The 23,836-nt window shown below is 40.7% G+C and overlaps 1 protein-coding gene and 1 non-coding gene across 2 annotated transcripts in view; both read right to left on the reverse strand.

The window, feature by feature from the left end:
* Positions 1–204: 204 nt before the first annotated feature.
* Positions 205–281, reverse strand: trnaa-ugc (transfer RNA alanine (anticodon UGC)). The gene has a single exon. It is a non-coding gene; the product is annotated as a tRNA-Ala (tRNA).
* Positions 282–1,263: 982 nt separating this feature from the next.
* Positions 1,264–23,836, reverse strand: part of LOC139542588 (adherens junction-associated protein 1-like) — a 104,350-nt gene continuing 81,777 nt past the window's right edge. Inside the window, exons 3-6 of the mRNA XM_071348197.1 lie at positions 20,535–20,622; positions 20,142–20,384; positions 9,235–9,366; positions 1,264–8,380 (exon numbers count right to left, since the gene is read on the reverse strand). Coding sequence (XP_071204298.1) covers positions 9,294–9,366; positions 20,142–20,384; positions 20,535–20,622 — 404 coding nt within the window. The 3' untranslated portion in view covers positions 1,264–8,380; positions 9,235–9,293. The remainder of the gene's footprint in view (positions 8,381–9,234; positions 9,367–20,141; positions 20,385–20,534; positions 20,623–23,836) is intronic.

The following is a 23,836-nucleotide window of genomic DNA, read 5'->3' on the forward strand; positions in this document are numbered from 1 at the left end:
TCTAATGATAAATTAGCCTTTTAAAATGATAAACTTGGATTAGCTAACACAACGTGCCATTGGAACACAGGAGTGATGGTTGCTGATAATGGGCCTCTGTATGCCTACTGTATGTACATTTACATTACATTTACATTTAAGTCATTTAGCAGACGCTCTTATCCAGAGCGACTTACAAATTGGAAAGTTCATACATATTCATCCTGGTCCCCCCGTGGGAATTGAACCCACAACCCTGGCGTTGCAAGCGCCATGCTCTACCAACTGAGCCACACGGGACCGTGAATGTAGATATTCCATAAAAAATCTATCTGCCGTTTCCAGCTACAATAGTCATTTACAACATTAACAATGTCTACACTGTATTTCTGATCGATTTGATGTTATTTTAATGGACAAAAATAAAGTTTTTCTTTCAAAAACAAGGATATTTCTAAGTGGCACCAAACTTTTGAACGGTAGTGTAATTAACATTTCATTATTTATTTTTCCATATTTTCTCATTGTTTCTGTGATAATTTTTTTTAAATTACATTTAAATTGAATTCTTTAAGAATCCTGCGTAGTATTTTAGTGTTTTCATACTTTGTGCAAAGCAATTGATAAGCATTAAAAACGTTGTGGATGAAGCCTCCTGAGTGGCGCAGTGATCTAAGACACTGCGTCGCAGTGCAAACTGCGTTGCTACAGATGCTGGTTTGAGACCCGTGTCGGCCACCACCGGGCGCCCCACGAGGTGACGCACAATCGGCCTGAGTTAGGGGAAGGTTTGGCCGGCCGGGGCTGTCTTTGTCCCATCGTGCTGTGGCGGGCCAGGCACATGCATGCTGACACGGTCACCAGGTGTATAATGATTCCTCCGACACAAGATGTTTTTTTTGTGGATGGCTATAATTTGTATGTATAAAATTGTAATATTTAAAATGACTAAATCGGGTAATTTTGGATACATTTATTTAAATTTGCATCGGGCAGCTTCTTGGGGGATTCTGGTAAAATGCCAGCAAAGTCGGCTGAATTCCGGTAGACCCGACAGAAATGGCCCGTGATACTTGGGCTGATTCTGGGCAGTCATTCATTTTGATTCCGGGCCGAGTCCGACAACCGATTCCGGGCCGATTCGTTCAGTTCCGGCCCCCCGGAAGAGGGACGCTTCTGGGCGGATTCCTCATTGTTAGCTGGGTCATATTCAAATTGTTTATTTGTTAATTTGTGTTGTTTCCCTAAATCCACACCTATAATTATTAGACAAACTCCCCAGCATCACTTTAGACAGACAGTCTGTTGTGTTTGAAATTTTATTAATAGCAACATCAGAGTACTAAATGTACAGAGGACGAATCCAATGAGAATCGCATTTACAGTGCTTGCAAATACAAAGCTTAGAAGTACAAGAGTAACCAAATCAAGATCACCTGGAAATTCAAACGTTACCAATACCTACAAAAAGAAGAGAGATGTGATCCATAAGACACAAAATAAAAGTTTACAACATTTAGCTGACACAGAAACTTACTGTTTATAGTACAGTCCTTCTGTGTGCGTATGTGTGTTTGTGTGTACTATATTCATAGATCTTATACAAAATTAACATAGGTACTCATTGATATATTAAACACAAATATAAAAGTTTAAGAGTCACAAAGTACAAATTTTCAGTTGTTATGGCAACAAGACTTCAGTCAGTTCTGTCTAGTAGTAGTAGTAGTATGGATTCTTGTGATTGTTTCTCTGAACAAATTGTTGTTGTGTGGACCCGTGTGAAAAAAACACCAGAAAGAAAAATATGTCGTCTCGGTCAGGTATGTGTGTGTCTATCGTTTAGCTTTGTGAATGATTTCAATACCTGAAGAAACCTCTTCCCAATATCTCCCAGACATATATCGGTTTGGCTTCGTCTTCTCTGAGAGAGTGACAAGGCAATGCTGAGGCAATGCCTCACTGTCAGGGCGGACTCTGTTCCATTCTGATGACCTGTCCAGTGATAACCATGTATCGATTGAGTCGTGCTATCTCAAATATCAACGTTAAACCAGTCCAGATCAATATACACTCCATTTTCAAGGCGTCATACTGAATGTCAGTCTGAGGCCCTTTTTTGTGCAGTGGCATATAGTTATGCTCATAGGCAGATGCGTTTCATGTAACCAGACTCCGCTTGACCCAAAATGGCCGTATAGGAAACGGTGACGTCATTAAATGATAGTTCAAGTCATTGACACTATTGATAAGCACTGGTGATCATGTCAGTACAATAGCTCTTATGAATAGAAAAATTAAAACATGATCTGGGAGAAGAATCGGAGCCCTCCGTTTTAGATACAGTTTAAGATCACAATACGTGAAGTCATAATAACATGATGAGGGAAGCAGTGTGTGAACGAATTACCCTATGTAATGCAAAAATATGCACCCAAAAACAACCCAGACACCGTATTTATTCCCTTTCTCTAAGTATTTCAGAACAACTAGGAGTATCCGTAACCCCCCTGTGCCGTAACTAGCCTGTGGCCAGAAGAATTCTAATGATATCAATCAGTCACAATGTTCATTATGATAACATGTCCTCCCCCATCAGTATAGTGCCATATTGAAATACTTTAAGTCTGAACCCCCTGGCCTGTGATTAGACTGAGAAACAAGACAGATTGATTATTTTAGTTCTGGAGTGTTCATCATATCTCATAGATAGAAAAAGCCTCTTGGGCCATTGAGACGTCAGGCATACATTGAATAGGTCAGTAGGTCGCAATCAATTCAACTAATATTCAACACGATATTGACATGAAGCGAAATACTGCCCAATATGTGTGTGACATCTGCTTTCCTCTTGCTGATGGCACTGACTGACTGCATCCTTTTGTTAATTGACAGTTTGTTTGTCTTAGGTGACACATTGGGGACATTCTGTACCGTTAGTGTCAGGGATCACTGAAGAGCCAGCTAGAGCAGATATGTCTCTTATGTAGACATTTGTTTGTTCACAAAAGGTGTTCAGTCTTTGGTGTCAACTTCATATTTCTCTGATCTTACTCCCCCTCCCATTCAGAGTATACATAAGTCATCTTCACAGTCAAGTGGGCTAACTGTGAAATCAACAATGACACAAAATAGTCATGTTAATGTATGTCCGAGTTGCCTAAAACGATAACTTAGTGTTACACATTGTGAAAAATAAATAGGTTTTTCATGAGCTAGGTATGTTCTTTTGTGTTTCCTGATTTTGACCTGCCACAAGAATTGATAACCTCAAACAACTTTCTTGAAACACCAATACAAGGTAACAGGTCAAATGTGGAGGAAGGATGAGTGTACTGTGAACACGTTAATGAACTACAGCACAGGTATGGTTCAGTGCATCATATTCTTCATAACAGATTGAGCAGAGAATCATGGTTATTGTAGTTGGCATTGATATTTCACACTGAGGGAAGAACTGAAATCCTGTGAGTGGCTTATGTCAAGTTACATTTTCTTTGCCATTCCAGTGCTAGTTTAGGTACTCAAGTGACGACCCTAAAGCCAGGTAGGTACACACTACATTTTGAAGTACTATGGGCGTATTACCATTCATATTTCAAGACACTTGAGAGAGTTCTGATATTAATGTTGCAAGGTGCAAGGCTTTCACATGTAACAATTTCACAGTATATCAGGAATTTAAGAAATGTGCATTCAGGACAATGTAATATCACGTTTTGATATTTGATTGAGAGCATATACGAACATCTGAGGCTTGTAGACAGCACTCGAGGAACCTTTCACATGAAAGGAATTGTGCCACTGATATTCCCATGATGTCCCAAACTTCCTTTAGAATATTGAGGCAAAAACACATTTATGCCAAAATAGTGTAGTATGTTAATGGGACTAAACAATTATATCTAAAAATCATATCCAAAGATGTTCATGAGAGGGGAGAATTTTGTGGAAAACAATTAGCGGTATTTCAGTCATCATCATATGAAAGATAGACATAATTACATACCCGATACATTTCAGTACCAGCATAATTTTTAAAAACTTGTTCTCTGCATATGCATCAGCAGGTGTCCTTTTTTCAATCTTGCCAGTGTTACCATTGCATCAATGAGTGGTTTACCATGAAAGGGGAGTGAAATATTTACACTAAAAACCCATTGAACCCTTAATCTTTGTTTTCTTTACTACTCTACTTCTTTCTGATAATGTATCTATTGCTTCAACTCATGCTTAATAATATTGGGGTCATAGGTCTAATAGTTTTCCCTGCCTTTAAAGAAAAAAATAACACGTCTAGATCTCTAGAGTAGTTACATGTAGTAAATATTACAACACAAATTCTTTAAAAAGAAACTCAGTTTCAGTGTCTAACTTTCTCTCATTCCAATTATTATTGGGTTAACATTACTTCCCCTTTTCACCATGACTAATCATATTTCCAGAAGCAAATAGAATTCCTATGAAAATGGTGTGTCAGCATTTGATAATTGCACATTGTTTACCAACCAAACCCAAGGCAGCAGCATTCTGATCTCATCCTAGTATACAATCAAAATAACTTGTCACGTCTGTGTAGATTCTCATGGACGGTAGCTCTGTAACCTCTCACAACCCAAATCCTTTATCAGTATTTAAAATATTGCAGCTTCTATTTAAGTATTGTATTAGTTAGCTAAATATATAATACAAGTACTGCTTGAAAGTGCAGGTAGGAAGCTTGGCACAATGTTAGTTTGTGTTGTGAAAGAAATACTGTAGTTACACATGTAAACAAAGACACTATCCCCGACCTAGCTGAACCTTTCCCAAAAAGGGATAGGTCTTTAAAAATAGAACACACCTGTACACAAATAGAAGCAAATATATATAAAATACATTTACACGTGTATAATATACAGTAATTTAGTAACCCTCTGACTATTAGGATAACACTCTTCATTCCAAAAATATATGTTATGTTGACACAACTCAACCTCAACGTACATGTTGGGCCGAATTGGCATTGTCATTCATGGTGTTTTGGTGTGTGAGGGGAGAGAATGGTGTACTTGGAGCCAATATTGCACCACAGCCTCTGATCCAAGGTCAGTTCTTTACCCCTCCAGGTACATAAACATATGATTTTGTGATTTTGGTTAACTCATCTCGGACCTGTACTAAAGGTCTACTTCTGCCTTGAGCTCAGGGAACAGAATAGCAGAAGCCTGAATCTTGTTTGTCTCCTTGAGTAAGTGCAGATCTCAACCCGGGACAGAATCCAGTCCATCTTTACATCTGTACATTTTGCGTTCCACACAAAATAATTGCAATCGAGTCTTGTTGTTTTTTGTGCTTTCTACCAACCCACTAGTGTAATGAAAGATTTTTTCCATTGTCCAAGTCTCCTGACTTACCAAATATGGAATTGAATTAACTTATCAATTAATTAATGTATTACATGTGGCCCAGACTTATTGTTTTTGATTGGCTGCTCCCAATCCCCCTGGTTCTGCATCTCATTGATGATGCTGGAGGTTTTGACGAGGCAAACACACTGATATTCCAGCTGAGATTGTATTCCTTCATACAGTAGTGGTGAGGTTTAGGGAGGAACATTATTATACATGGTTGTGACTGCATTCACAGAGCAAGATATACAGCTAATTTGGACCTAATTTGAAGGGATACCTTTTAAAAAATTGCTGGAGGGGGATGTGCAGATGTCAATTTCTTGATTGCATTTCTGAGATGATGGTATAGAAAAGACTACCTCCAGTTGTAAATACTTCACACACCTTTATAAATGGTGCCCTGTGTGAGGAGATGTTAATATGATCATTCCAATTATGATTTCAATTAGCATGTGCTTGATAAATACAACACAAAAAAAGTATTACAATTCCCCAAAAATAAACACAATAGTGGCCTTAGAAGCACTGTTTGAAAAATCTGAACCTTAGTTGTTTTAATATATAATCACTGAATAATTAGGTACAGCGCATTAAGAATGTATTCAGACCCCTTCACTTTTTCCACATTTTGTTACTTTACAGCCTTATTCTAAAATTAATTAAAACATCTCAAATCTAAACACAATACCCTATAATGACAAAGAAAATACATTTTTGCAAATGTATTAAGTATTCAGACCCTTTGCTAAGATACTAAAAATTGAGCTCAGGTGCATCCTGTTAACATTGATCATCCTTGAGATGTTTCTACAAATTGAGCACCAGAGTTCCTCTGTGGAGATAGGAGAACCTTATAGGACAACCATCTCTGCAGCACTCCACAGTCAGGCCTTTATGGTAGAGTGTCCAGACGGATGCCACTCCTCAGTAAAAGGCACATGACAGCCCGCTTGGAGTTTGCCAAAAGGCACCTAAAGGACTCTCAGACCATGAGAAACAAGATTCTCTGGTCTGATGAAACCAAGATTGAACTCTTTGGCCAGAATGCCAAGCATCACTTCTGGAGTAAATCTTGCACAATTTCTACAGTGAAGCATGGTGGTGGCAACATCATGCTGTGGGGATGTTTTTCAGAGGCAGGGACTGGGAGACTAGCCAGGATCGAGGGAAAGATGAATGGAGCAAAGTACAGAGAGATCAATGTTGAAAACCTGCTCCAGAGCGCTCAGAACCTCAGACTGGGGTGAAGGTTCACCTTCCAACAGAACAACGACCCTAAGCACACAGCCAAGACAACGCAGGAGTGGCTTTGGGACAAGTCTCTGAATGTCCTTGAGTGGCCTAACCAGAGCCCGGACTTGAACCCGATCAAACATCTCTGGAGAGACCTGAAAATAGGTGTGCAGCAACGCTCCCCATCCAACCTTACAGAGCTTGAGTGGATCTGCAGAGAATATGAGAAACTCCCCAATACAGGTGTGCCAAGCCTGTAGCATCATACCCAAGAAGAATTGAGACTGTAATCGCTGCTAAAGGTGTTTCAACAAAGTACTGAGTAAAGGGTCTGAATACTTATGGAAATGTCATATTTCAGTTGTTTATTTTAATACATTTGCAAAAATTTCCAAAAACCTGTTTTTGCTTTGTCATAATAGGGTATTGTGTGTAGATTGAGGGGTGAAAAAATTATATAATCCATTTTAGAATAAGGCTGTAACATAACAAAATGTGGAAAAAGTGAAGGGGTCTGTACACTTTCCGAATGCACTGTAGTTGAGAGGAGATATTCAATATTTCTCACTAACCGTAATTGTCGAGTTTGAATAATTATATTCTTACAAGTTAATTCTAAATTTACACCCTTGTGCGGTACTGCTCATATCCTACCTCCACTCATAGTAACTTATCATGTCTTATCACTTGTGAATAATGCTTGGGATGGAAGATGAAATGAAGACTTACATATTAAACATGACCTGAGGCAGTATATATGTAAACATACTGCTAATCCTCTCGATTTGCCTTAGCTATCTGGATAACCATAACCATTCAGATTGAACTGACCACAACAGGATATAGGGTATGCACTGTTCGACAGCCATCGAGACAGAAGTTTTGAAGAAATGTAGTAAGCACAATCAAAAACAACTGAGAAATAGGTCATACCGAATGGGGAATTAATCTGGGCTTGGATTCGATTGTGTATTGAAATTATCCCCTTTGCTTTAATATCTGATTGGACAGCGGCACGTCATTAACAGTCCAAACATCGTGTGGCATGGGAACTGCACTGCTTGGGTTAAGACTGACCTCTTTTTATGTATAAAAATAGACAGACTACTCTGGTTTTAAAATGGGACCTTAAACAATGCCTTAAATGTAAGTGTTGGATAAAGCATTTACCATTATTCTTTTTTTTTTCTTGGCCTCAATGAATAGTGCTTCATATAATAAACATTTTTGGGACTTTGCAACACAATTCTTAAAACTACATCAGAAAAGATATTCAAATACTTATAACATTTTTTTTTCTTCACTTTTCTTTAAAAAAATATGGAGTTGGGTTGATACAGAGTCAATATAGCAATATTTTAGTTATCCATAAATTGTTGTCGAAAGTTCCTTCTGTACAGATTGTGGCACATAGTGGCATTATTGGCACATTGTTCAGTAATACAGCTCAGCTTCTTCCACTGTGAGCAGCGTCTCAGAGTCTCCTAGCTCTCCAAGGCAGCTAGTCTTCTTCAAGGTGTCGCTGACGTCAATGGTCTTCTCCTGCACATCCAGTAATATAGCTACACATTAACTCTAACTACATATCTAAACTACCACAGGTCTCTGGATAATAATATGAAGTGGCAGCGGTATGGCTGCTCGGTTTGTCATAATTTTTAGAAAAATAAATATCTTCATCAGTGTCCAGAGAGAGAGAGTTCCCACTATCTTACAAAATTGGCCATTGTTTGAGTCACTTCTTTCTCTTGGTTGGAAAAGTTTACCAAAGTGTCCTGTGGAGAAAAATCATGACATACGTCATTAAAATTGTCAAATTAGCTGTAGAAAATCAATAGGTTTGAAGCAGTAGTTGGAGCAAAATAAGAATTTATGTGTCAAACTCATCATAGAGCACATCAAATAGCCTACAGCATGTGCCATAACTCCCAGTTGTAAGTACCATGTCACAATGCACCCACATAGTATATGCCCATCGAACTACCATGGCTCTCCATGTCCTTTAAGACTGCCGTGCTGGAAGGAAGAACTGGGGCGTTTGGGTTCTTTCTCTGAGTAAGACCAATGTTTGTATATATATGATGGTCTTGGCCCTCTTCCTTCTTCTATGGTACCTGCAGACTTTCTATTCCTTTTTGAATCTGGGTCAATAACAGACGTGTTGCCCCCTGGTATTTCAGCCACACTCTGGGCCTGAGCATGTGTTTAACTTTCACGCTTTGAATTTCAAATGGAGTCAGTCCAGCCTATCTTGATGCATAAACAAATGCAGGAAAGTCAAGTGAAAGTGCCCCTTTCCCATAATAACAAAACATTCAAACAATATTGCACTGACCACATGAATGAGGGCTGCAACTTCATAAATGCTTAATATGTTTCATAAAGGCAAATAAAGACACACTAGGTTGTCGAAGGGAATTAATCAAACATAATCAAGCCTAAACTTCTAATAAACATATTGAATTATAATAGCTAATGAATGACTTTGATGATCTTGCCATTTAAATTGCATTTAGCAAGGCAGTTTATGAAAAATCATCGACGAAATAACAACCATATGCCAAGTTCCCTTCTATTCCCAAACTGGGACAAAATCACCCAGGGATCAAGGGGGAAAAGTGGTACTCACCAGAGCATAAATTCAGGAAGTCTATTCCACCTACGTGACGTAAAAAAGACTTCAGCTGGTCAGCAGGAGATCTCAAACCACTTCTCTGACACAAAGGCCACAGGAATCAGCTGCCTTTCAGTGGGAGAAGGTCTGTAGGACAAAGGATTGAGACAAAAAGACAGTGAGAACCTGATAGTTACTCATCAACTAAGTCCAGGACACACTCTTACAGAGGTACTTTGGAAAGGAAACAATACCAGTTACATTTGACCCTCTCAACAGGCTCGAATTTGACTCTCACGATATTACCTTACTTAGAATATCTCAACACCATGGGATATTAGGTGAGAAGGACATGTCCAATAAGAATCCCTATTGTAAACTATCTAGGGTGATGACAACTAGGGTATTAACTTCAGATAGAATGATTATAGATATTTGTTATTATATAAGGATATGCTTACCCATGCATTAAATGAAACTGAAACAGTAAATGACTCCACCAATGCAACAGACATAAGGTTCAAGATCTGTATTATCACATTTTCAATGTACCACATCAAAATAAATAAAAATAATAAACCCCAATGAGTCGTGCACAACCCATGTCCAAATTACTTGCAAACTTGCTTATACTCGTTGGCGCGCGTTGGAGCTCAACAAAAATGACGACAGACATAAAGTCCCGAAGTACCCCATCGTTGTAGTTACTCACTACTCCTAGATATTCCCTCAGTGAAGTATGGCAGTTCCGTGCAGGTGTCCTCACAATATCCCCAGCAAGCACAGCTATCAATGCAGACAGTGCTCCTTAGCAGCAACAGATATCCCATGGAAACATGAACTCGTTAATCTTCCACAAGCAATTCTCTCCAGGTCTCGCACGTTGCTAGGCTAACCTCGAGGCTGTCAAATACCTCCACGATGAGACGGTAGCTTCAGTCTCTACTAAGTCTTTCTTAACAAAATAATAATACTCTCTTATAAAATAAAATCTGTATTTCCCTTCAAAACTCAGTAGGTATGGGTTTTGTTCGATTTTTATTGTCTTCTTTCATTGTTTTTCTTCACCAACACTGATAATGTCTCTCAATCTCTCTTTCTTTCCCAGGCCTCCTGTTAACCAGGTCAACTCTCCCATTGGCCACAGCTTAACAAGCTACCTTACTGGTCAAAACTTAAACTTAAAAGTAAACCAACCCATTCACTTGTGCATTAAATACATATTTCTTCAAAAGAAATGCATGAATGACATTACTATTCAGGAGCAATTCGAGCACCTTTTAAATCTAATACCAATTAGTTATAACAAATAAACTCTATACTTGGTTTTAACAAGGGTATTACACTCTCCCCCCACCAAAAATAGGCATGTCCTCATGACTTGTAAAGATACAAGGGAAATGTAATAAGTAAACATGTCAACTCTTAACTGTCTACAACCTACAGTTGAGACAAAACTTGTTAGATAATTGAAAAGGAGATACATTTGGGTTTCCCTTATCCAATCTACTTGTATAGTGTGGAACAATATCTGATAACTGGGGCTATACTTGGAACTCCAGATTTGTCATAGGTAAGTAGTACAGAAGCTTTCTTTACTCAGTTCTTCTTATCCGTGGTTGTACAGTTTGTATTAGCACTTCATACCATACTCCGATGTCCACATCTTCTGAGTCAAAATTCTTCTCAACTTCTGGATTCTTAACCTCTTCAACTTTCTCATCATTCCGAGGAGTACAGTTTCCAAGTACAGTACTTTCTCTTCCTCCTTCTTTGCAGGGTCCTTCTACTAGGAGTTGGTTCTATGTTAACCACAGGTTCTAGGCACACTTTCTGCCCCAGTGGTAGCAGGTGATTCCGATGAAGAATCTTAATGGGTCCATCTCCACTTTCAGGCTTCAAACGGAACACAGGTTTGTTTGACATCTGACTTTCCACCACATATGGTGTAGAGGCCCAGCGATCTGCCTGCTTATGTTTTCCTTGCAGTCCTAGATTCCGTATGAGGACTAAGTCTCCAGACATAAGTTGCGTGTGGCGAATCTTATCATATCGCTGTTTGTTTTCTTGGTTTTGCTTTCCAGCAGTGCTCTCAGCAAGTTTGTAAGCAGCTTGTAACTGTTTCTTCATATCAGATACATACTTGATGTAAGTTCTCTCTGAAGAGCTGTCACTTGAGACTCCAAAACAGAAACAATCTAGCTTCACGTCCAAACATTAAAAAAATATGGGAAGTAGCCAGTCGCTTCATTCCGAGTACAGTTATATGAGTGCACTAGATGCCAAATATACTGACTCCAACTGTTCTTTCGTGTAGGATTAAGAGTTCCAAGCATGTTCAACAAGGTCCGGTTGAATCTCTCGGGTTGTGGGTCTCCCTGAGGATGATATGGTGTTGTCCTTGACTTCTCCACTCCAAGCATATTCAGTAGCTCACGGATGAGTCGACTCTCAAAATCTCTACCTTGATCACTATGCATCCTCTTGGATCGACCCTAACGGATGAAATACCTCTCCCACAATACTTTGGTGACAGTGGATGCTTTCTGATCCTTTGTAGGAAAAGCTTGAGCGTATCTTGTGTAATGATCTGTAATTACCAGAGGCCTCATTTATAAAACTGTGCAGAAGATTCATGTCAAAATGTGGCGTACGGACAAAACACAGAAAGCTCTTACGCACAAAAATATTCTGATTTATAACAGTTAGCACGCACGTCCCACACCGGTTTCCCTTTATAAATCGAGTGTCTTGTTCCACCCTTTTAACGCCCATAGTTGCCTATAAATAGTCAGTGAAATGCCCCTAATTAATATTCATCCATACTGACTGCATGACGACAATGACGGAAAATCCCGACAGAAAGGCTAAATAAAGAAATTTCACCCAGTGTGAAATGGAAGTTCTTGTAGGGGAGGTTGAAGCAAGAAAAAATACATTGTTTGGTGGACACAGTGTGGGCATTACAAATGCCAAAAAGGCGTTAGAGTGGCAGCATGTAGCGGACGCTGTGAATGCTGCTGGCTCAGAAGGTCGGACCCTCTCAGAAATAAGAAAAGTGGTCTGACATAAAAGCGGCCAAAAGGCGCCTTACACAGACAAAGTGTTTGTGCCACGGGCGGGGGAAAGGGGACACGGAGCTCAACCCCCTTGATGAGCGACTTGCCGGTATTATTGGGGGATCCCTCCTGAGTGGAGTAGTGACGGAGGTGGAGGGGGACACAGACATGAAAGACGCACCGGATGATCCAGGAATGTAATTAGTATTCTCTCATTTAAAAAGAGTAAACCAAATGCATTCAAGTTGTGTTTAAACATTTATTTACACAAACAATTGACATTTTCTATTGTTTTTAGTCGCTGCGTGTGCCAGCGGGGTCGGTGGTCCTGCAGCTGAGCAGTCACTGAGTGCGCCCAGCCCCGGCATCTCCACTGCACCTCGTTCGTCACAGCCCTCCAGCGGCCGTGTTGTCACAGATGCAGTATGGCAAACGCAAAGAGACATCCTCAACGCTATTAATGAGGTTGTCAAGGAGTTGAAGTGGGACAAGCACGGCTTGGTTTCTGCGGGTGCTTCTCTGTAAAGCTGGGCCCACTATACAGCACAGAGATCCAAGAGAACAGCTCTTGGTAATCGGAACCGGCTCATAAGCCATTTATTATCATTGGTCAGTAAATCTTGCTGATCTCTGAAAATTCGCTCTCTCTGAATTCTTCCATTTGCCAAATCTTCCAACAGTGCCAAAGCAGCCATTGTGCGTCATTACGCATTGTATGCCTTTTTATACCCACCCATTTGATTGTCAAAGCTACCCAATTGCGTAAAACCTTCAGGTGTGGTAATTACCCTGATTGTAACTGACAATGACAGGGCGATTATCACATTGACAGTTCTGCGCAACGAACATGTGATAAATATATCTGAAACTGTGCACTCATATCTGCCTGACTGAGGCATCGAAAATGGCATCAGTTTAAACTTAATTTGTCCTACTGTTCAACTTATTATTCATGAGAATACATTTCATAACATGCAAGTATTGTTTAATAATTACAGATCCAATTAAATTTGATTCCCGATTAAACTATACAACATATTTGAGGGGTTCTTTTGCAAAAACAGATATCTCCATTTGTATTTATTATCCTAAATCATGTTTGTGTGAATTTTTTTGTAAATTCCAGGGAACTCTTCATATATAATACGTGAGAGGTAATATTTCGATTTATTTTACACAATGGTATCAAATTCAAAGCGTTTCTCGAGTTTCATCCTTCTGCCATGGGAGTCGTAGTTTCTCATTTCTCCAGTTTGTGCCCGTACGTATGGGTCAAAGTGTCCGTGGAGGACCGTACATTCTCCCGTCAAGTTTGTTTTTTATAAATCCCAAAGTTTGCTTAGAAAGTGGTGTATGCCCTTCTTTTGTACCTACGCAACATTTATAAATGAGGCCTCTGGACATTCTCTGTGTTACTTGAGTCAGGCTCAATGGACAGGAAATCCATACACACAAGGTCCATCACTTTGCATATGACCAAGCGGAGCAACTATCTTTAAAAGTGTTTTCCTCTGTACACAGCGAGCACAGGACTTACAGTACTCTTCTACTTCCATCTTCATGCGTGGACAGTAGAACTGGTCTCTGACAAGTCCATACGTCTTGTCAAATCCTAAATGACCTGAATCATCATGCAGCAACATAGTTCTGAACTTCTCTGGAAGAACTGAGCCCGACAAGTCTCGTTTGGCGGATGTGTGATCCTGTACATAACTCCATCTTCCATCTTTAGCTTCTCCCACTCTCTCAGGAGCAAAGAGATGAGTGGATGTGTGGTCTCGGTCACCCTGGTGATATCATTTTTTTAAGAGCAATCCACATCTCTCCTAAGCAAGGGTCTTCTTGTTGCGATGCAGAAAGTTCCATAGTGCTCAATCTGGGCATGTGAGACGTCAGCATGCTCAGGTTACAGTATGCTTGAGGCACAGCATGCATAGAGGCTCCCAACTGATCCATCACTCTACTAGATGATCCAGGAGTTACTCTAACTACATTAGACATCTGGCACAAGGCTCTAACACCAGATGCAGGAATGTCTCTCCAATCTTGTTCCACTGCAGATTGCTGATGAGAGCGGCGAGATAAAGCATCGGCATCTATGTTCTGCCTGCCGGGCCTGTACTTGAGACTAAAGTCATAGGTAAACAATGCAGCTAGCCAACGATGACCAGTGGCATCCAGTTTTGCGGACGTGAGGACATTGTCAATAGGTTGTTGTCTGTTCTAACCTCGAACTTGACCCCATACAGGTAATCATGTAGTTTATCAACCACGGCCCACTTCAACGCAATAAACTAACTTGTGAACTGGGTAGTTTCGGTCAGGCTACGAATCACAAATGCCACAGGATGCAGACTCTCACCTTGATCTTGGTACAGTACTCCACCTAACCCTTCGCGGCTAGCATCTACATGTAAAACGTATGGCAACTGAGGATCAGCAAAAGCCAACACAGGAGCTTTTGTGAGGCTTTCCTTCAATGTCTCGAATGCCAATTCACACTTCTCATCCCACCTTGATCCAAATGGTTGAGGGGTTGAGGTAGGCTTTCTCCTCTTCCTTGGACTTTCTTAGCAGAGGGAAGATATCCGCATAAGAGCTGATTCAGGGGGTAACTCACTTTAGAATAGTATTTACAAATCTTCTGTAATATCAACAGAATCCTAGGAAAGAATGCAGAGGAGTCAGTTTCAGGACTTGGCAACGTGGTGACACCTTCACTCAGGACTTGGCAACGTGGTGACAGCTTCACTCAAGACTTGGCAACGTGGTGACAGCTTCACTCAGGACTTAGTAACGTGGTGACAGCTTCACTCAGGACTTGGTAACGTGGTGACAGCTTCACTCAGGACTTGGCAACGTGGTGACAGCTTCACTCAGGACTTGGCAACGTGGTGACAGCTTCACTCAGGACTTCGCAACGTGGTGACAGCTTCACTCAGGACTTGGCGACGTGGTGACAGCTTCACTCAGGACTTGGCGACGTGGTGACAGCTTCACTCAGGACCTGGCGACGTGGTGACAGCTTCACTCTTTGACGGGTCTGTAGCCATTCCATTCTGGGATATGATATGTCCAACATAGTTGACAGATGTGCGGCAAAACTGACACTTGTCAAGGGACAGTTTTAGGCCTTCACTTTTCAAGCGGTCTAACACCTTGAGTAACCTCTGCTCGTGTTCCTCCAGTGTCCTTCCAAACACGATTAAGTCATCGAGGTAAACAAGAACTTCGAGTAGGTTCATGTCCCCTACTGTCTTTTAAATGACACGCTGAAATGTTGCAGGTGCTCCGGAGACACACCCTGTGGTATCTTCTCAAATTGGTAAAATCCAACTGGACAGATAAATGCAGTCTTCTCTTTATCTGTGTCGCCCATCGGAATTTGATAGTATCTGCTTCTGAGATCTATAACACTGAACCATTTGCTCCCACTCAAACATGTCAGAGCATCCTCCACACGTGGGACTGTGTACTGGTCTGGAACAGTGCGCTTGTAGAGGGCCCTGGAATCAACACACAAGTGTATAGTGCATTCTTTTCCCTCACCACCACAATAGGAGATGCACAGGGGCTTCTTGACTCAGATATGATCCCAGAACTTTTGAAGTTATTAAGATGCTTCCTCACATCTTCAACATCAGCTGGGGACAAGCGGCGAGATCTCTCCCTAAACGGTTTGACTTCAGTAACTCGGATGGTGTGGTGAGTACTTTTTGAACAACCCATATCAAACTCATGTGTTGAGAACACTTCTTTCCATTCCATCATCTTTTCACATAACCTCTTCTTCCATCCCTCAGGCACTGGAGAGTCTTCAAAGTTCAATAAAGAAGACATCAGTATCTTAGATGAATCCTGCTTACTTTTCAATGGAACACCCGGAGCAACATCTACAGGAAACAGATGAGCAATAGGCGCACCTCATTTCAGGGTGATCTCCTTTGTCGAGACATTCTGACAGTAAGGGTGATTCTTCTGGTCGACACAACTGCAACCGTCTGGATTTTAGGCCTCACTAGTAATTCTTCAGGGAACCGGGGTTCTTCAGGCCTCTATACCAGAAGGGTTTGAGTAGAAGGTATCCCAGGAAACTTTGGAATTCCAGTAACTCTCGCCTGCCCACCAGGTGGCAGGGTGACAGGTTTTGTCTGTGTGTACCAGACCGTTCCTCTCTTCTCGTCATTATCAATTGAGCTTTCTCTCATATGCCTCCTTGATAGCAGGATAAACTTTGAGTGTGCTAAGGAAACCTTCACCTTCCTTTTCTCTGAAAGCAGTCATAAGTCTCTTCACTACAGACGTATTGGTGCCGAACAGAATAGACACATCACCTTTCATGGATGGATCGGGACATACCAACACATGTGCTTCCATGGTCTCTGCTACACCCACAACCGATCCTGAGAACTCAAGCATGAGTGACAAATAGCCATCATATGGATACTGATCAGAGCTAAGGCCCCAGATCTCTACATTTCCTATCGGAATCAATGGCAAATGCATCAGGTACTTGTCATAAAAGGATCTGTAAAGTAGAGTAATCTGAGAACCACTATCTAGTAAAGCTTTAGCATAGATACCTTCAATCTGTACAGGAACGACAGAACTTGGACCAACTAAACCTGTAGGTAGCATGTCTTTGATGTCTTCATACTTGTGGCACTTTGTGGAACATATCTTCACCGGGATGTCAGGCCGCTCCTTCACGTGGTCCCTCTGTAGTTTCCCATAGACCGCTTTTGTTTGATTAGGCATGTGTTGACTTTCCTCAAGTTCTCTTCACCTTCACAGTTTCTCTTGAAATGGCCATCTTCTCAACATCTATAACAGAACACTCTGGGTTTGCTGTCGGCTCATATCCGAGTTCTTGTGATGGATTTACTCTCTTCTTTTTGCCTTTAAAGGCAACATCTGACCTTTGTGTGTCAGATTGAGCTGCTGTGACGTGAGCAGACATGAGACACGTCATTTCAGTTTTTAAACCTTTTAGCTCTTTTCTCAGCACTTCTGTCTCGGTATTAGCTTCTTTGCAAACTGTAGCAACAGGAACAACAGCTGATGACTTCACAACACTCTTTGTTGTGTTCCTGTCTTGAATCATGTCCTCTTCCTCCCTTACTTCTTGCAGCAGCTCAGTAAAGGTTGGTGGTTCACGCAACGTATAGGTCATGCGAATACGAAGCGCAATCATGTCATGTAAGGATACATTTCGATACACAGTGTGCAGCAATTTGTCAAGTCTCAACAGGTAAGCTGAAAGCTTCTCTCTCACTCTGGAATGTGTTTCTGAACCTTACCATGAGATCAGGTGCACTTTCGGTGGTACGGAATGCAGTTTCTAGAGACTTCATGTATTCCATCGCTGTAGCATGGGGGTTTCCTCTCTTGAATAACCTCACAATGTCAGCAGTAGGCCCTTTAAGACTTTATATTATTCTCAGTTTTTTCACATTGTCAGTGCACTGCCATTTCTCTAGAAAATGGGTGGTTTGCTCAGCCCATGTGTCATACTCTTCCTCTCTACTAGGACTGGGTTTCACACCTGAGAACATACATAGCTTACGGTAACTCTGAGTCTCAGATGGCACATTGTTGCATTTCTCTACCAGTGAACTTATCGCAGTAACCAGTTCAATGTTGAGGTCAGCACCAGAGGGACTTACTAGGCCTTTAACATCAGCTACAGTCTTCCCTTTATGTCTTAGAAAGAATAATAGCTTCGCCTGAAAATCCTCACCCTCTCTCTCAACAGGAGATGTGACTTGTGAAACTACATGTACAGGCCAGGGACCCAACTCTCCAGGTAGCGCAACAACACTTGGCACAACTATTTTGTTAAGGTTGTTTGATATCTCTACCAAAACATAATGCTTTTTAATCAGCTGAATAAGAACAACAACCATGCAGTCTAATTTTACCAAAAGCCTTAACATAAGTCAGCGTTTCCAGCAGAACCTCACATCCTCTGTAACACTACTAAGGACAAATGCACGATTAGTAGCTAGTTTCTTTTCTCTACACCAGGTAACAATCTCTTCAACATCCATGTTGTAGGTTTATGCCTATACAGCAATGTCAGAAAGAAATCCAAAAATTAAATTCAAAATGTTCAAATAGTGAGTCAGTGTAGAATCTTAGTCTAGATGTCAGCAGTGAAAACAGTGAACAAAAAATGTACACCAGAGTCATTCTGAAAATATCCACCAACAATAACAAAAATCACGGACGAGCCCCCAAAAATGTAACCCTCTCACCAAGTGTTACGACTTCCGCCGAAGTCGGTCCCTCTCCTTGTTCGGGCGGTGTTCGGCGGTCGATGTCACCGAACTTCTAGCCATCACTGATCCATTTTTCATTTGTTTTGTCTTGTCTTCCTTCACACCTGGTTCCAATCCCATCAATTACATGTTGTGTATTTAACCCTCTGTTTCCCCTCATGTCCTTGTCGGAGATTGTTTGATTGTATGTGATTGTGCTAGTATGTGTTGGTGTGCAATGGGTTTTGTACCCACTTTTGTTATTTTATATATATTGGTTTTTGGAGTTTGGTCAGCACTTATTAAACGACTCCGTTTATACCAAGTTCGTTCTCCTGCGCCTGACTTCCCTGCCACCAACACGCACCCATTACACCAAGCTAGAATTTGACTCTCACGATAGTACCTTACTTAGAATATCTCAACAGCATGGGATATTAGGTGAGAAGGACATGTCCAATAAGAATCCCTATTGTAAACTATCTAAGGTGATGACAACTAGGGTATTAACTTCAGATATAAAAACAAACATCTATAATCATTCTATAAGGATATGCTTACCCATGCATTAAATGAAACTGAAACAGTAAATGACTCCACCAATGCAACAGACATACGTTTCAAGATCTGTATTATCACATTTTCAATGTACCACATCAAAATAAATAAAAATAATAAACCCCAATGAGTCGTGCACAACCCATGTCCAAATTACTTGCAAGCTTGCTTATACTCGTTGGCGCGCGTTGGAGCTCAACAAAAATGATGACAGACAAAGTCCCGAAGTACCCCACCGTTGTAGTTACTCACTACTCCAAGATATTTCCTCAGTGAAGTATGGCAATTCCGTGCAGGTGTCCTCACAATATCCCCAGCAAGCACAGCTATCAATGCAGACAGTGCTCCTTAGCAGCAACAGATATCCCATGGAAACATGAACTCGTTAATCTTCCACAAGCAATTCTCTCCAGGTCTCGCACGTTGCTAGGCTAACCTCGAGGCTGTCAAATACCTCCACGATGAGACGGTAGCTTCAGTCTCTACTAAGTCTTTCTTAACAAAATAATAATACTCTCTTATAAAATAAAATCTGTATTTCCCTTCAAAACTCAGTAGGTATGGGTTTTGTTCTATTTTTATTGTCTTCTTTCATTGTTTTTCTTCACCAACACTGATAATGTCTTTCCAATCTCTCTTTCTTTCCCAGGCCTCCTGTTAACCAGGTCAACTCTCCCATTGGCCACAGCTTAACAAGCTACCTTACTGGTCAAAACTTAACTTAAAAGTAAACCAACCTATTCACTTTAAATATATATTTATTCAAAAGAAATGCATTAACAGCATTACAATTCAGGAGCAATTCGATCCCCTTTTAAATCTAATATCAATTATTTATAACACTATACTTGGTTTTAACAAGGGTATTATATACTAGAGGGATTTACACCATTTCCCAAAGATAGGGCCAGGATTTTTTCCCAAATATGTGATTTTACCAGGAAAAACTCATAACTAACTCAACAGTGAGAGGGAAGCACTAACACAAACAGTGATCAAACTGACCCAGAAACCTAGAGTCAAGAGCAATTTAAAGCCGACATACCTATTTCCATTGTAGGTGGTCTTGTATATAGGGGTCTGCTGGATCATCTCGTCCGTGTAGACGGGCACGGCGGTGCGCACACACTCGTGCGAGCACTGCAGGCTGTCGTTGTAGGCGGTGAAGATGTCCACCTTGCTGGGCACGCGGGCGGGCGTGAAGTCGGTCAGGTTCTGACAGCTCTCCTCCTGCTGGTGGATCTTCCGCTGATGGCTACTGTGACGGCCATTCCCCGACTGTGCACAGCTACAAAAACACGTACCAAAGACAAAAAACAAACATAAAATCATACCTTGTACCACTGGATGTGTGGCTCTGGTAAAAGCTTCATTGCCATTTCAAAAGTGGTGTATTGTGTGTCGGGAAGTAATTGCAAAGTAAAGGAATCTTTCCTACCAGTTTTTAAGGACAAGTGTAGTTATCAAGGCTGCGATGACCATAATGAGAGACACAGTGATTGTAATAATCTGGTGAACTGCCAGACCTGCAAAGAGACAAAGACACAAAACACACAGAAACGCTTAGTTCCTGGGAACTGTTTTAAAGGCAGGTGGTGATTTGCCATGTTATAGAAAACTATATAGTGATTTTTTAAAGATGTTTTTGAATGAGGATATGTGCTCCACATTGCACATAGGGTGACCACATGTCCCGGATTGTGTGGGACAGTTACGCATTTTGTCCCGCGTCCTGCAAGCAAACCATCATGTCCCCCATTTTATCAACAAATTCAAACACCACTCATTTAGAAAAAAAGGTTGATTTGTCCTCTATTTCAGTCAAAATGTTCAACCTGTCTCTTGAAGTCACGTTGCGCTTATGAAAAGATACACACTGAGTATACCAAACATTAAGAACAACTGTTCTTTCCATGATTTAGACTGATCAGGTGAATCCAGGTGAAAGCTATTATCCCTTATTGATGTCACTTGTTAAATCCACTTCAATAAGTGTAGATGAAGTTGAGGAGACAGATTAAAGAAGTATTTTCAAGTTTTGAAATAATTGAGACATGGATTGTGTATGTGTGCCATTCAGAGGGTGAATGGGCAAGACAAAAGATTTAAGTGCCTTTGAACGGGGTATGGTAGTAGGTGCCAGGTACAACGGTTTGTGTCACGAACTGCAACGCTGCTGGGTTTTTGACGCACAACAATTTTCCGTGTGTATCAAGAATGGTCCACCACCCAAAGGACATCCAGCCATCTTGACAACTGTGGGAAGCATTGGAGTCAACATGGGCCAGCATCCCTGTGGAACACTTTCGAAACCTTGTAGAGTTCATGCCTCGATGAATTGAGGATGTTCTGAGGGCAAAAAGGGGGTGGGGGGTTCAACTCAATATTAGGAAGGTGTTCCTAATGTTTGGTATACTCAGTGTCAGGGGCGCAACTTTGGTTTTAGAAGTGGGGGGGGCATATTATTATTATTTTTATTTATTTTTATCAGCCGGATAAACACTCCAAACATCCTACCAGGCCGCTCGGGGGCGTCCGCAGTGCCCTAAAGCACACCGTTGCCTCGTTTTGTATCACATTCCAATTATAAAACTGGGGGGGACAAAAAAATGCAATTTCAGAATGTGGACATGTCCCCCCCGTACCCAGTGAAAGTTGAGCACCTGCTCAGTGTATGGATGTGGTAGCCTAAACCTACTGGTAATGTTAAACACTCATTGTTGAGATCTAATATTCTGCACAGTGCTAAGATGAGACGTAGGCCAATGTCATAGGCCTATCTTCAACTAATCGTATATATAAAATCCTTTCGAGCTAAATTCCACCTAAACTTGGAAAGTACAGTTAGGCTTACCACTTACAAAAAGTAAGTAAATAGCCATATTAGACTGACTGAAATAAGGTAATTTAGGCAACTTGTGAGGCTCTCCAGGCTCATTAGTTGCTCATTCAACATATTTTCTGCAACTTTTTCATAAAACAGCCACGTGGTCTCTCATTTCTGCATCACCAAATTTTCCGGTAGGTAAAAGAGTAGGCTAGGTGCGCTTCATTTGCTCATTCAGTGCAACAGACTGCAGGGGTGTAGAGCTGTCGGTGGCTCCACCACTTCTCCCAACGGTGCTTGTTTAGTAAAGTTAGACCAAAGCTGAATAAATGTCTCAGAAGTTCACACAATGATTAATTACTATTCTACATAATATAACCAAATATAATAGCATAGTATAACATTACTAGCTAGGTTTCCATCCAATTTGCGACAGATTTTCATGCAAATATTCTAAAATCTGCATAAAACAATATGCAAATATTTCCAACACAGATGTGTTTCCATCACACTGAAATGTTGCAGTTAGTGATGACATAGTTCACATAATAATAAGTTTTGCCATTAAATTAAATTCCCATGTACCAAATGAAAAATACAAGTTAAGTGATTTCCAGCGCATTTTCAACTCTACTGATGGTTTTGTCACAAAAACTGTTGCATTATACAGCAAACGTGCCCACTCTGGTCTTGGCACATGTGCTCTAGCCAACAGCTGGCAGATACAGTGCAGGTAGGCTACCTACATTATGAGATTATTATGGAGAAGAGGGATATTATTTGTATTTGTCAAGCATCGATCATCATGTCACCAGAATAAGACTCTCGATATTTATTGGAAAGGAGCATCAAATCAAATCACATAAAATTGTATTTGTCACGTTCTGACCTTAGTTCCTTTTTTATGTCTTTATTTTAGTTTGGTCAGGGCGTGAGTTGGGGTGGGCATTCTATGTTGTTTTTTATGTTTTGTTCTATACGTTATATTTCTATGTGTTTGGCCTAGTATGGTTCTCAATCAGAGGCAGGTGTCGATCGTTGTCTCTGATTGAGAATCATACTTAGGTAGCCTGTTTTCCCACTATGGGTTGTGGGTAGTTTTCCGTTTTAGTGTTTTCACCATTCGGGACTGTTTCGGTTTTCATTTTGATTCTCTTGTTCTTTTTGTATTTTGTATTCATTCTCATTAAAAGTTATTATGGATACGTACCACGCTGCATTTTGGTCCTCCTCTCCTTCCACCAACGAAAGCCGTTACAGTATTAGGCAAATGCACCGAATACAACAGGTGTAGACCTTACAGTGAAATTCTTACTTACAAGCCCCTAACCAACAACGCAGTTTAAAAAAATACAGATAAGAATAAGAAATAAAAGTAACAAGTAATTAAAGAGCAGCAGTAAAATAACAATAGCGAGACTATATACAGGGGGGTACCGGTACAGAGTCAATGTGCAGGGGCACCGGTTAGTTGAGGTAACATTTACATATTGCACATTCACCACCCTGTGAAGTTCATCATAACTTATTTCATCTGTAAACACATTTTTATTATTTTTATTTAACCTTTATTTAACTAGGCAAGTCAGTTAAGAACAAATTCTTATTTACAATGACGGCCTAGGAGCAGTGGATTAACTGCCTTGTTCAGGGGCAGAATGACAGATTTTTATCTTGTCAGCTCGGGGATTCAATCTAGCAACCTTTCGGTTACTGGCCCAACGCTCTAACCACTAGGCTACCTGCCTCCCCAATAATAAACTGCATGCTTTCCCGAGTCATAGTGGGAGGACCACACAACATATCATTGCATGACTCCAAGTTTACTTCAATATGATGGTTATTATTTCAATATTTGCACATAAAGGCGTTTCGACCGACATTTCTCGCATAATTAATTTTACCGATACAAA

The sequence above is a fragment of the Salvelinus alpinus genome, chromosome 17 (genome assembly GCF_045679555.1).
Source record: "Salvelinus alpinus chromosome 17, SLU_Salpinus.1, whole genome shotgun sequence".
NCBI lineage: Eukaryota > Metazoa > Chordata > Actinopteri > Salmoniformes > Salmonidae > Salvelinus > Salvelinus alpinus.